Source organism: Nomascus leucogenys, chromosome 17 (assembly GCF_006542625.1).
Source record: "Nomascus leucogenys isolate Asia chromosome 17, Asia_NLE_v1, whole genome shotgun sequence".
Classification (NCBI taxonomy): Eukaryota; Metazoa; Chordata; class Mammalia; order Primates; family Hylobatidae; genus Nomascus; species Nomascus leucogenys.
Window position 1 is genome coordinate 17,329,459 of NC_044397.1, and position 15,065 is coordinate 17,344,523.

A 15,065-nucleotide genomic window follows, 5' to 3' on the forward strand; every position below is an offset into this window, starting at 1 on the left:
TCACATCTGGGAAAACCAAACCGAAGGACGCTAACCCTCCCAAGGTCACCTAGATTAGTCTTGTGGCCCCGGGTGGGGGGTGGGTGGGAGGAACAGAACCCAGGTGTCCGGACTCCAGCTTTGTTGGGCATTAAATCATTTTCCTTCCCTTGTGAAAAAAAATTACTGGGCGGTGGGAAGTAAAAGATTAATCAGATTTCCTCTTTTCCCTTATTTCCCCTCCCCCTTACGAAGATAAAAACTAGGGAAAGCAAAAGAGGTGCCCGCCCTGCAGTTCTTAAGCTGGGTCCCCCCGCATTCCCCCTCCACCCCCCACTCCCACTCCCATTTCCCCACCCCCGACACAAAGCGATCTGGACTCCCAGGGCTTCCGCTCGTCCAACCGCGAGCCTGGGAGGTGAGGAGTGGTTAAAACTCAGCCCTCACCTCCAGCGGGTCCCGGGCTCGGTGGCGCCCAGGCCCCGCCCCCGCCCGCCCTTCCCCCACGGCCTCGGAACGCCAGCCCCTCTCCTCTCTCCACATCCACCCACCCCAGATGCCGCCTGGCACCGAGCGCAGCCGCCGCTGCCGCACTTTCCACTTGTATTGATCACCTCTCAGCCCCGCGCAGCCGGCTCGCCCGAGCGGACCGCGGCCAGCGCGCCAGCCCTTGGCAGCCCCGGAGCACTCGGGCTCCGGGAGCAAACTCCTTGGGAGCGCCCTGTCCGGGGTGCCCTCTGCGCTCTGCAGTGTCTTTCTTTCTGCCTGGGAGGAGGAGGAGGAAGAGGAGGAGGAGGAGGAGGAAGAGGAGGAGGAGGAGGAGGAGGAGGACGTCTGGTCCCGGCTGGGAGGTGGAGCAGCGGCAGCAGCAGCAGCCGCCGCCGCCGCTGCCGCCGCCGCCGGAAAGGGAGAGGCAGGAGAGCCCGAGACTTGGAAACCCCAAAGTGTCCGCGACCCTGCACGGCAGGCTCCCTTCCAGCTTCATGGGCAAAGTGTGGAAACAGCAGATGTACCCTCAGTACGCCACCTACTATTACCCCCAGTATCTGCAAGCCAAGGTAAAGGGGCGCCGCGGGGAGGTGACGGCCGGAGGAGGGGGCCCGGGGACGCGCGCGGGGTCGGGCCCGGGGAGGGGCGCGCGGCGAGCCCCCGCCATCCCCGGGCGGAGTTGCTGGAAGGTTGCTAACTATAGCGCTGGCCTGGGCAGAGCCGGGCGGCGCGCGGGGCGGCGGCTTCCCTGGGAGCGGAGTGCGGGGATCGGGTTACAGAAAGCCGCGGGGGGAGAGACTAGACAGGAAAGAGCCACCAGCCCCTTCCTGGCCTGGCCAGCAGGGAGGGTCGCGGGGCCGAGCGGCGCCCCTCGCCGAGCCCTGGCTGGCCGGCGGCAGTCGCCTGGCGTGCGCGTCTGGATCCGCTGGTGGCCCGGCTTTTCGACCCCTTCTCCAAGGGCCTCGCCCTGTAGGCTGTAACTCTTCGCTCCCCTCGCCGTGGCGCGGAGCCTCCCGCCCCCCGGGGACTCCCCTCCACCTCCCGCGCGCGCGATGACTGGGGCTGGAGGGGCGACGGGGCCGGGACATTTTCCTCCCCGCCTCCGGCCCTGCTCGCCCGCCCCTCGCCTCTGATCTTTGTGCGGTGTGGCACTTCACCTGGTTACTGATTTCTACTTTTACGCTGGTGTTTTGGGTAGAAAAGTGGCCAAAGTTCACTCGCGTTCATTGATGTCCCTTCTAATCTCTAGAGGTTTTGCAAAGGAGGGACAATGGGCAGATTTCAGTGCAGAAAAAGAAGTCACTTCGTATTTGGTTAAAAAAGAAACAAAAACAAAACTAGCTTATATGTTTGCTACAGATCGATTTCCAATGTTGCTTTTTAAAAAGTGACCTCGGCACACTCTTGGGTAACAACAGCTGATGACATGTAGCCATACAAATTGCGCCTGGCTTTCTAGGTACCCTGGGTACTTTGTTAGTGGGCCTATCTTATTTTTACAATAAGAATTTGATGCCTCCCGAACTCATTTAAAAAAATTGTTTGGGCCATGAAGACTGGAAATTTCACTGCTTTGGAAGCAGCCGCCAGAATTTGGGAGGGTGGAAGTTGGACGCAGCAGCCTTCTTCAGCCATTAACATCTATCACAACTCCGGGTGCCCTTCTAGATCACAAAAGAATCAGGTATGGATGCAGTGTCCGAACTTTCTTTGGGAGGTTGTAATCATGCTCTGCTTGCTGGTAGTTGGGCATTTCCGGCCTGGTACAAAGAATCTCTGATTCAGCCTTTTCTTTCTTAGAATGTGTGTGGTCCACGTTTTCGTGTACTTACGACATAGCCCTGCATTTGTCTACGTAAAAAGGACACTTGTCAGTTTCGAGACCAGAAATGTCCTAGCAATCCAGGGCCTCATTTTCACTTCCCCCAATTCCCACTTTACTTTCGGTCACCAGAAAGCAGCAAAATGGTAGCAGCAAGGATACCCCTTATTCATCTCTGTGTAGTTCTCACAGTATTTGTTTTCAGGAACTTGCAGGAGATGCTAGTTTTCTGTAAGCTACGTGGTAGCTGTTCAAAGAAATTTTGTGGCATAATCAATGCACTACCTTTTAGATGTCTTATATATTTAATGCACTTGTTTAAATTATGCAGCATTGGGTGCCAAAAGGACAGCTTATTCAACACTTAACAATATGAATAATAAATACACCCACTCAGGTGAGGAAGAAAAAAAGCCATGTTTCTACAGGCACATTTACCTTAGTAATTTTTATATACCATTAGTAAGTTAGAAACCAAGTCCATACCATTTAATGTAGCTAATGCAATGCCATTTGGCTTTTTTGCCCTGTAAATAATTGAAGAGAGAGACAAACGGCAAGAGCCTGCTCTAGTAATTAGGGTCGGATCCCAGAAAGCTTTACGGCCCATTTTCTGAAAGTGTGCTTCCTGCATAAAGCATTTAATATTGATTTGTGTTGCGGTAAATGACATTCTCAAAACATTTTGCTAATTCTACAATTAAATCTGAAATCCTATTATTTGGAATTCCTTTGTTTTTGGAGAAAGGTATACATATTCACTTGACCTATATAACATGGTATTAAAGTTTGGTAATTAAGTCTAAATTCCCTGTTGTACAAGTATCTTGATTATCTCAGAAGGGGACATCTTCTAAAAGTGGCACGTGACTAGATGCAAATTTTAGGTAAGCAGAGTTCGGAACAGGTAGCCCTTTTTTTTTTCTCCCTTATGTATCTGTCGGTAGCATGGTAGTAATGTTGAGTCATTTTAAAAAAAATAGACTTTGATCTGTAGTTAGTTTAAAAACAAGTGTTGCCTAATCTACCTAAAGAGTTAATAAACTCTCTTAGGATCTGCTGTCTGTCATGATTCTTGCCTCTGTGTGTGCTTTAACCTTCCGAAAATATGGGATAGAAAACATCACTCTGTTTAAAGTACAGTGATGTGTTTGCTAGGCAGTCATTTTGAAACTTCTGTTTGGAAGCTATATCAAAAACTGAAGAATGGCATGGTCATCTAAAAATTGATAATCTAATTTGTACTCAAGAGATAGATGTGATTTTCTCAAATCTGATTCTTTTAATCAGAAGGAATAGATAATACTAGGTAAAATGGAACTTAACAGTTTGCTTTGTTACCGTACTTTTAAAAGTTATATATGCCAAACCATTCTTCTTGTTTTAGTGATCCAGTCTATTTTTGTAAATTTATTTTGTAATTTTCCCCATAAAAACATACTAGTTACTTCCACATTTTATTAATAAAAAAATACCATCCGTTGGGCTACATTGGAGCAAATGACCATATTGGTATGCTTTGTACTTTGACAGAAAGAAAAAAAATCATTAGAAAAAGTAATATGTCTCCATGAAACATAAAATAAACTTGAGTGTACTATGGAAGAGCAGGACATGAGTGGAAATGAATGAGATTGTATAATATTCATAATACCTTGGTGTAGAGTTACATAAATTTCAAGTAACCTGATTTCACATGCTGTTGGTTTTTTTTTTTTTTTTCTGTATTTCTCAGTGAGGATGGTCTGTCTTATTACAGCAGATTCTTTTTATCAGCTGACACATTCATTCTGAAATGTAGCTTGATGTGGCTTTATAAACATAACCACATATTGTCCTAAATAATTTTCTCGATTTTAAAATGACCTATGCTGTATTATATTAAATTTAATATCCATCTTTTAGCTACACAGAAAAAAGATGTTGATAATCTAACATATTTTAACTTAAAGATTTGTATGTACACATTTTCAACCAGTGGCTGCATTAATTTCACTTATTGTAAAAGCAACCCTTGAATTATGGTCTGTTTATTTCAAAGATACTACAATATACATTATTGCCAGTGCATGTATGTAAATAGTTGTGGGGATTGAAATACTCTGTTTCTTTTGAAGAAAGGGAAGTACAAAATTTTCTTTCCATGATTAGTTAGCTACATATTTTGTACCAACCAAAAGCAATTTGGGACAGTTGTAATCTTTATTCACATAGTTCTAAGAATGTATTTCTATAAAATAAATGGAAAGCTTGATTTTTTAAAGTTTTTGTGTATAAAGATGTATTGTTTTCCATACTAAAGAAATGTCTATACAAAAGAGATGTTTCTTTCTAAAACGAAACAATTTTGTTTTTACGGCATTTTTACATAAGTTTATGGCACAGAATATATCTGAATCTAGCTTCAGAATCTGAAAATAATAAATGATAATAATTTATTCTATTAATAAAGGCTACTAGAACAAAGCAGTTTTTCTGCATTGAACTTTTGCATGCATTTTTTGTTGAATTCCTTAACTCTTACTTACTTGTAGCCAAATGAATATTGTATCAATCTGTTTCTCCAGAAATTAGTAGTCCTGATTTGATACATAAAACTGTTGCATCTAATTAAGTGGAAGTACACAGGCATAATATTCAGACATGGGGCGCTTTGTGTCATGAGAAGTAACCACATTTATGAGGTAAATAAAGTTTGCTTAAAATATGTCAGTTTGGTAATGCAGTATTTTACACTGATGAATCAACCTTATTTCCTTAAGTGAGTGGGGTATTATGTATGACTATCTGGAAGTGGTATTGGAAGGCTGAAGGACACGTAACTATTAAAATGAAGATGCATTACAATGCAACAGTGTAGCACCCTTCTCTTCCAATAGCTATTTCTTTTGAATTTCCCATACAACTTTTTTTTTTTTCCCCTATGTTGGGAGCCACATCTTAAGTTCCTTGAAGGGAAAAGGAAAAGATAGGTGAGCTAGGAAAGTATTCAGCCATTTAGTATCAGTATAACTACATATACCTTACATCTTAGGCAATCTTGGCTTTGAGTTTAAATTCAAATGTGGGGAATTTCCATGTAATATACTTTCAAGAAAAGAATTTTTACTAATCCATTGCTCTGACTTTGTATTTTGTTTAATAGTTTATTGAAACCATTTCGGCATCTAGCTTTTAAATTGAGACAGTAAAGTTTTATCTTATTCATTGGAATACTATAGAAATAATAGAATATTATAGAAATAGGAGTATGTCAAGTTACTCTTGAGTGGAAGTGTTCTATGCAATTTAAAATAGCTTATTTTAAAGAAATGTAGTAATGACATGTCAGTTATTCAAATGCAGCACCATAACATTTGGTATAAAACCAAACCAAATATTCGAAAGTTGAACATCGGCTTGGGGATTTTATGTGGGATGAATTTAAATGTTCTGTTTCCTCTGCTGTTTTATTTATTTATTTTTGAGATGGTGTCTTGCTCTGTTGCCCAGGCTGGAGTGCGCTGGCACGATCTCAGCTCACTACAACTTCTGCCTCCCGGGTTCAAGCAATTCTCCTGCCACAGCCTCCCAAGTAGCTAGGACTACAGGCGTGTGCCACAATTCCTCCCTAATTTTTGTATTTTCAGTAGAAATGGGGTTTCACTATGTTGGCCAGGCTGGTCTTGAACTCCTGACCTCGTGATCTGTCTGCCTCAGCCTCCTTTCAAAGTGCTGGGATTACAGGCATGAGCCACTGCGCCCAGCCTCTGCTGTTTTATTTTAATGAATAAATAGTGAAACGTGATGGAACTCAGCTGTGCCTCATGAGAGGCAGCAATTGGACGACGGAGGTCGTAGTTTGGTTAGGTGATACAGAGCAAAATGTCATTTTAGAACAAACGGTGTGTGTTGAACACACATACAAATTTGAGTACATATGCAAATTTGATAATAGAAACAAAGCATTTCTTAGTCTGGTAGATATGAGGTCAATAGAAGAGTGTAGAGAGGATGGTAACAGCTAAACCAACCACAAACTGAACATATATCTCCCATAATCTAATTCCTCAATGCATCTAGTCTCCTTAATGAAATTACGTGAATATTTTAATTTTTCAAACAAGCCCTGGAAAATAAGCATGTCAAAATGATGAGAGAAAAACAAAAAGGAAAGAGAAAAAGTCAACATCTGAACCTCCTAGGGGAGAAAAATGTATACAATTAAGCATTGTCATTCTCTCCCTATGTTGTCTCTTAACTAATTCTTAAATGGATGTATTTCAGAAGATGGAGAATATGTTGGATGTTGAATATGAAAACCTAGATTCTAAAAGTGAGGTTGGATGCTGATATGAACAGTTAGCTTGCATGTAGATCTGGCACTGTAAACATGCTAAATCAATGTTGGTGGGTGATTTCTACATTCACTATAGTATCTGTGTTTTGGATTAGGTAAAGATTTAAGCTGGTAGTTGTTGTAAAATTGCTGAGGCTCATCATGAAGGACTAAAACACTAGCCAATCAACTGTATTTACTGAGTGACCCCAGTACATCATTCTTTGCACTTGACATTGGGAGAGTTGATCATCTGGTACCTGCTCTCTAGCACCTCACAAGCTACCAGGGAGGACAGAATAGACACAATGCAAGAAATAAGCACAGAGTATTTACAAAGTAGCACACCCACGAAAGCAGCACACCAGCTGATGTCCTGGGTTTGAGTGACTGAGAAGGCACTAAGATATATGTAGGATTAAACACTTTGCCATGTCTTTTGTAAGAAAGTGAAAAATGCTAATAAAAGCTACAATAAACCTGGGAATTTTAGAAAGAAATAAGGCTTTAAATGAATAAATGAATTTTTTGACTTATCAGCATTGTTTTGCATTTTTTCTGCTGTATAAATTCTTTTAAGAGTACTTGGAATTTTAAACGAATAATATTTTTTGTACTTTATGTTAACTCCTTCTCCTTAAAGTTTCATATTTAATCAATTTATTTCACCCTATTAGTTTTCTAGTTTTATGCTTACAAATGTGCTGTTAAGCCAACCTATTAGAGGTGTGGCAGGTTGGAAATGTAGTCCTTAAATGATGACATAGTGGTTATACAGAAATATAACTTTGATTGTTTTGAGCCATTTGAAATGATGTTTATTTTTCCTAACTGATTAGCTTTGCTTCTGGCCAAGGGGAGGAAATAAGTTTGGGGTTTGTAATGCTGCTAATTAGATCATTGCTTGCCTGCAATCTACACATTGATAAAGTGTCTAATGTGGGCTGGCATTTCTTCAGAAAATAAGATGTTAAAAAATTATTCCTGATCTTTAGTGGATATCTCTTTATCTGGTCATCAGCCAGCTTTAATTCTTTCAAAATAAGATATTATTCACCTCTGCAACTGGATCCAAGTGCTTCAGGAGTCCTGTTGTCCTCTACTTGGCCTCAGTGTGGGCCCTGGAATCCATTCCTCAGGCTGCCCATTGAACAACATGTGCTATGCAGTTGGGCTGCTGGGTCCCAGATAAACAGTGATTTCAGGGAAAGATTTTGTGCAACAAAATGAGATCATTTCATAGATGTCATAAATATTTTCACTGGTCCTGAAGGAAAAATGCATCATCTTCCCAGACCCATTTCACACAATACTAGAGGTGTTTCTTCTACAAGTTGAAAAACTGAATACTTAGAATGGCAGAATTGGATGGATACATCATAGAATGCCATGCTCCGAACTTGAGTTTCTTGGACCGGGGGTGGGGGGTGGAGGACAGGGAATCAAATTGCGAAAACAGAATTTTATATTATGAGCTTACATTTATATTATCCTCAAATAATACTATACTATTTCCCCTGTTAAATACTTTTTAAACATGATGATTTTGAGTTGCAATTGGGAGGATATTTGAACTGGAGAACCCCTAAACCCTCCCTTACCAGTAGAATTACAATGAAATATTTTCACAGTTTATATAATAAGGTCTCAGATAAAATATTTAGTCATTAGGAAAAGTAAATTATATTGAAATTTGTAATATCGTCCACTTTACCTTTGTCTTCTCAACAACAATTTTGTTTCATCATCCAACAGGTTTTTGACAAATGCAGACATTTATAAAAAGAAAAATTTGCTGGAAAAATGTATTTTCAAGTCACTAGCTGAAATACTCCCACGACTCTCTTTGCCTCCTACAAAGTACAGCTCTGATTAATTTCATTGTTTCTAAAATGACATTCTTTTAAAAAGGTGCCTAATCTCAGCCTCTTTTTAGGTTTCATTCCACATGATCATTTGTATACTTCTATTTAAAAAACAATAAACACAGAAAGAATTACCTATCAGAGAATTGGCTACTAGTGATGTTTTTCTCATGCTCTATGTGATTTGTTCAAAAATTGGGTATACCTTAACTTATAAGTGAGTTGCATTTCCAACAATTTTATTCCAAATAGTTTGCTTGTCATTTGGTTATTTAAAACTTGAAATTCATTTCATAAATAAATAGTTATCCTTAATGATATGGTCCCCAGCGAACCTATAAGAGTCTGTAAAAGTAACCCACTTTGTAATTCACGTATAGTTCTCTACTAACACTGTCATTGAACCAAATCACCACCTCAGATGTTTCTTGGAGAGATGGGTGAGTTTTCAGAGTTAGATTTCCAGGAACCCGTCTTTGCTTTCTTTGGGTGAGTGGGAAGACAGGGTTCTTCTACAATCTTTCAACAAGGCTTTGCGCTTTTATGACGGGAGGGGTTTCAAGAAGATGGGAGGTGCAACTTGTGAAGTCACAGGGATCAGGGAGTTTGTGCTGGAGCTTCCTCTGGGGGTCCCCTGAGAGCCCTCTTCACTTCTAGACCCACTCACCTGTTTTCTTGTGCTGGCCTCAGAGATAAACTCGTTCCCTTTCCCCCCTAATTAAAATAAAATCTTTTCCTTTTTAGGAGCCGAGGGTTCCTAGTAGTGCCTCTCATGCTGAGCTTACCACTACTAGATTACTACAGCCTCACAGCTTTTCTTTACTCTCCTTCAGCCCTGAATCAAGCAAACATCTCTTGAGGCTGGCAGTCAGAAGGAAACAAAAAGACAAAGTAAAAATTCTGTCTATCTCTTCCAATTCCTATTCTCTTTTTACCTTTTCCTGGTTCGTTGATGCTTCGTAACTTTTTTTTTTTTTTTTTTTTTTGAGACAGAGTCTTGCTCTGTCGCCCAGGCTGGAGTGCAGTGGCTCAATCTTAGCTCACTGCAAGCTCCGCCTCCCTGGTTCACGCCATTCTCCTGCCTCAGCCTCCCGAGTTGCTGGGACTACAGGCGTCCGCTACCACGCCCGGCTAAGTTTTTGTATTTTCAGTAGAGGCGGGGTTTCACCATGTTAGCCAGGATGGTCTCGATCTCCTAACCTCGTGATCCTTCCGCCTCAGCCTACCAAAGTGCTGGGATTACAGGCGTGAGCCACTGCGCCCGGCCAATGCTTCGTAACTTTTTAGGGAATCCCCAGACCCCAGAACTCCTTGAGAATCTGATGATGGTGTACATTTTTTTTTTTTTTTTTTTTTTTATTGTGAGACGGAGTCTCGCTCACTCTGTCGCCCAGGCTGGAGTGCAGTGGCGCGATCTCGGCTCACTGCAAGCTCCGCCTCCCGGGTTCACGCCATTCTCCTGCCTCAGCCTCTCCGAGTAGCTGGGACTACAGGCCCCCGCCACCACGTCCGGCTAATTTTTTGTATTTTTAGTAGAGACGGGGTTTCACCTCGTTAGCCAGGATGGTCTCGATCTGCTGACCTCGTGATCTGCCCGCCTTGGCCTCCCAAACTGCTGGGATTACAGGCGTGAGCCACCGCGCCCAGCCGATGGCGTACATTTTTATTAACCTCAAATGTTTACCTAGAATCAGCCTGTGGAGCACAGGTTAAGAATCTTACCCATGGTGGGGAGCAGTGGCTATGCCTATAATTTCAATACTTTTGGGAGGCCGATGGGGGAGGATTGCTTGAATCCAAGAGTTCCAGACCAGCCTGGGCAACATAGTGAGACACTGTCTCTTAAAAAAAAAGAAAAAAAAGAATCTTATCCTGGAAGGAAGACAAATACTGAACAAATCTATGCTTAAGAGGATAAATTAGACAGACCAGAGATCCCTTCATGTTTTTTTCTGGGTTGTAGCTCAACAGACTCTGTGATGAAGAGCTGCACAAAAGCCAGTGTCCTGCAGAGTGGGCTTGGGTGGCATGAGGTCCATACCCCTATCCAGCAAGGGTCTGGACAGTTTCAAAGTGTGTTTACTTTCTCTCTTCTTCTCCACTCCTGCTCTCCAATTCGCTTCTTGTACTCTTAGAGTTAAGCCACTCTGGACTGACTTCTGTCCACTAACAGGTGTGTGTGACAGTGGTAGATGCACCAGTGTGACCATTGTATAAGCTACTCCCACTCCATCTGCCGGAATCAGGGACCAAGTGGGTCTGACATAATTTGGCTAAAAAATCTTTACTACCTCTTAATGCTGTAGATTATGATTAAGTATTTGCTAACAACAATTGCCCCTGATTAGGGTTTTCTCTTCTGATTCTTTATTTAATTTTATATGGAAATTTTAAATAAAATTTTATCTGGTAATGTATAAGTGTGCTATGGAACCATAGACATGATGTAATACTTTGAACAAAAGTACATAATTAGCATAATAGGAAGTATTTTCATGGTAAATGTATACTCCTAATGAGATTGAAACTTAAATGTGATAAAGTCAAATAGCAAGCGGTGTACATTTTTTTCTTAACCCATACTACAATTGAAAATCAGTATAACCATTTTTTCTACTTTTTGAATACTAATTGTTCTTTACCTAAAAAATAATCACAAAAAAGTTGTGTTTTTTCAACTGGCAAAAACCTAAAAAAAGATGTGTTTCTTATTTGGTAATAGTTTATCAGACTTTAAGTTTAGCAGAAGAAATCTCTAACCTTGATTTTGTTTGCTTTTTTTTTTTTAAGAGAGATTATTTTTTAACCTACAGATAGGATTTAAAATGACAGTGGGTAATATCTGGTGTTCTTTTCTACCTCTCTGTCTCTGTCACAAAATTCAAATTCATGTTTCAGCAGTACAGGATGTTCTTCAGTACACATCCTTTGAGCCTTCAAAATTTGATTTGACTGTGTGGTCTGACGATAGCATGTTGAGATAAGTACATTGTGATAGTAATCTGTGCCTGAGCCCTAATGAGCATCTGCTTTCTAGGGCGCCACAACAGCACCTTTCTTTGTTTCCTCTTCCTTTGCTTCTTTGATTTGAATCTTGTTAAATCCTCCAAATGGGTCATTTTTGTTTGTTTTTCAGTATGCAAATCCTCCTATCTCCCTTTTTTGGGGAAAAAGAAGCCAGATATTTTAAATATAAATGAATGCACTGGGAATTTTAAAGGAGTCTTCAGGAAGTGCACAGCCATAGTTCTTCTATTAGCAAATCAGACATATTATTCTAAAAATCATCTAGTTAAGTCGATACAAATGGAACTACCTGGTCAGTTTAATTACATTCAGTAAATACTTACTGTCCAGGCATGGTATTAGGCCCTGGAAGGTGCGATATGTAATTAAAACATAGTGTGCATCATCACAAAGCGCAGTGGAATAATTTTGTTTATTTAAAACTTATATAGTGCAAAATTTTAAATCTATAGGTTGATATACTCATGTAATAACCACTCAGGTGATAACATTTCCAGAACCAGACAGCATCCTCACTTGTACCCACTAAAGGTAACTACTAGTGTGACTTCTATTTTTGTTGGTTGGTTGTATCCATTCTTGTACATCATAAAGATGAAACCATGTTGTATGTATCCTTTTCTGTCTGGCCTCCTTAGCTCGTTATTATTTTGGTTTGAGTCATTGATGTTGTTATGTGTGCAATTGGTTCTTTTTTTAATGCTATGTGTGTTGGATTACAGGATATATTGTATCAAAATTTATTTATCCATTCTATTATTAATGAGCATTTGGATTATTTCAATTTAAGACTATTTTGAATAAAATTACTGTAATTGTCTTGTTCATATCATGTGTTCAACATATGCACTTACTCCTAAGAGAGGAATTTGTAGGTCATAGGATATGTGTATGTTCAGCTTGGGTAGACACTACCAGTTTTCTCCTGCCAGCAAGGCATGAGAAATCTAATTGCTCTACGTCCTCACTAAAACTTGATATTGTCAGTCTTTTAATTTTAGCCTTCTGGTGAGTGGATATCTCATTGTGGTTTTAATTTGCATTTTCTTGATGATTAGTGATGTTGAGCACTTTTACAAATATATTCATTGGCCAATTAGATATCCTCTTTTGAGAAATCTTGTGCAAATTTTTTGATCATTTTTAAAAAATAACAATTTTATTGGGATATAATTTACATACCATGCAATTCAACTTTTTGTTCACTTTTTAAATTGGATTGTCTTTTTTATTGGTTTGTAGGTTTTAAAATATATTTTGGATACAATCCTTCATCAGACATATGTATGAAAATATCTTCCCCTAATTTTCAGTTTTCCTTTTTACTCTCTGATTGATAGTTTTAATAAATAGAAGTTCTTAATTTTAATGAAGTAAAATTTACCAATCTTTAATGATAATTGCTTTTCGTGTCTGTTTAAGAAATCTGCTTACTTTAGGATTGTGAAGTGTTTTTTTTTGTTGTTGTTGTTGTTGTTGTTGTTTTTACATTTCCTACTAGAAGCTGTGTTTTATCTTTCACAGTTAGGCCTGCAATCAATTTCCAATTAATGTTTGTGTTTGGTGTGGATAGCATCAAGATTTGTTATTGTTGTTTGTTCCACCTTGCCCACCCCCACTGCCCCAGTATGGCTGTTATTGATCCAGCCCAATTTATTGAAAAGACATTTCCTCGTTTGAATTTCATTGTTGCCTTTGTTGTAAACTAGGTGACCATGTTTGTGTGGTTCTTTTCCTGGACTCTTGCGTTTTTTTTTTTTTTTTTCTTTTTAAAGGCAGTCTCACTCTGTTGCCTAGGCTGGAGTGCAGTGGCGTGATCTAGGCTCACTGCAACCTCTGCCGCTCAGGTTCAGGCAATTCTCATGCCTCAGCCTCTGGAGTAGCTGAGATTACGGGTGTTCGCTACCGTGCCTGGGTAATTTTTTTTTATTTTTAGTAGAGATGGGGTTTCGCTATGTTGGCCAGGCTGGTCTCGAACTCCTGGCCCCAGGTGATCCGTCACCTTGGCCTCCCAATGGATTCTTGCTCTGTTTCATATGTATCCTTGTGTCAATACTAATTACTGTAGCAATACAGTAAGTGCATATTCTCCAAAGTGGTCTTAACTATTCTAGGTTCTTTGCATTTCCTTATAAATTTTAACATCGGCTTGTCAATTTCCATAAAAATAAATCTGCTAGGATTTTTATTGGAATCATACTAAATCTATACATCAATTTGGGGATAATTGATATATTAACACTAATGAATCTTCCAAACTTTAAGATGGTATATCTCTTATTTATTTATGAATTTACCCCTTTAAGTAATTAATAATAAAACACAATGAAAAGTTATTGTTTAAGTACTTGTTTCTTAAATACATCCAATGATTTCTTCAAGATCTGTATTATGGTAGTTGGCATAGGTTCTATGAAGAAAATAATTCTTTTGAAGAGAGAGAGTATGTTTATTATCACAGATCAAAATTAATTTTGAAAAGGAGCTTGCCACTGAAACTTACTCTTTAAGAACAGATGACGTTCTTTTTGATTTTTCTTGCATACATGTCAAAATATAACTGTGTTTCCCCTTTATACTCTTGATTCTCTTTGTTTATTTGATGGCTTAGTTTATTTGGTGTTGTTGTGACACCCCATCACCCTGCCTTATATATTTATAAACATAATAATAAATTGAAAATTAGTTTTTTTGGAGGATTTTCTGACATCCCTTATGATTTTTTAATATGCCCCGATATTGTGAAAGTAAAGATTGGGAATTGCTGCTTAGATACTAACTTCTAAGCAATAAAACATGCTGCTCAATGGACTTCAGTTCCTTCAAACCTTTTCTTAAATGTTCCCAAAATCTTATATATATATATTTTTTTCATGCTTTATATTGAAAGTTTTAAGCTTTGATTATTGCTATATTCAGCCAGCCAAAAACAACTACATAGAACCTTCAAAGCTTGTTAGTTCTGGCTAGGTTAGCCTAGGTTGAGTAGGAGGTTGAATAGATGACTTCTGAAGTTCCTTCAACTCCAAATTTTATGATTCTGGGAATTTATAACATCCAAGAATCACAGAATGTTAGAATGGGAAGGAACTTTAAGATCATCTAGTCTAAGCCACTCATTTTACAGATGAGAAAGGCTACCCAGTGTATAGAGACAGAAATAGAGCTCTAGGGAGGCAGAGAGAGGGGAAGTGGCAGAAAGGCCAGAGCTGGGGAGGGTCTGGGCGTAACCTCACAGGACTGGTCAATCCATGGCCTGCAGAGGAAAAAGGGAGAAGGGAGACCACAGAGGAGCTTCAGCATCACTCCAGGAAACTGATCACAGGTTGGATGGGATGCGAATGGGGCCAGTGGCACCAGCTGGTGTCTGAACAGGAATCAGTAATGGTCACTCTGTCTGAGGTCACCTGGCAGTCAGGGCGGGCCAGACTTTTGTGCTGTCTACGGTTAACTAGCATAGCTGCTTCTCATGATTTGGCAGAACAGCAGCATCCAGAGCTGATTCTGCCTTGCTCTCATGTGTCTAACCTGTTGTAGATGAGCTGGGTAGCCCAGAGCTGCGCCC

At 40.1% G+C, this 15,065-nt stretch overlaps 1 protein-coding gene across 2 annotated transcripts in view; it reads left to right on the forward strand.

The window, feature by feature from the left end:
- The first annotated feature begins 539 nt into the window (after nucleotides 1-539).
- Nucleotides 540-15,065, forward strand: part of RBMS1 (RNA binding motif single stranded interacting protein 1) — a 218,659-nt gene continuing 204,133 nt past the window's right edge. For both annotated transcript variants that reach the window (XM_012496499.2, XM_003266159.3), the window contains exon 1: nucleotides 540-1,037. In XM_012496499.2, the coding sequence (XP_012351953.1) occupies nucleotides 963-1,037 (75 nt within the window). In that variant the 5' untranslated portion in view covers nucleotides 540-962. The remainder of the gene's footprint in view (nucleotides 1,038-15,065) is intronic.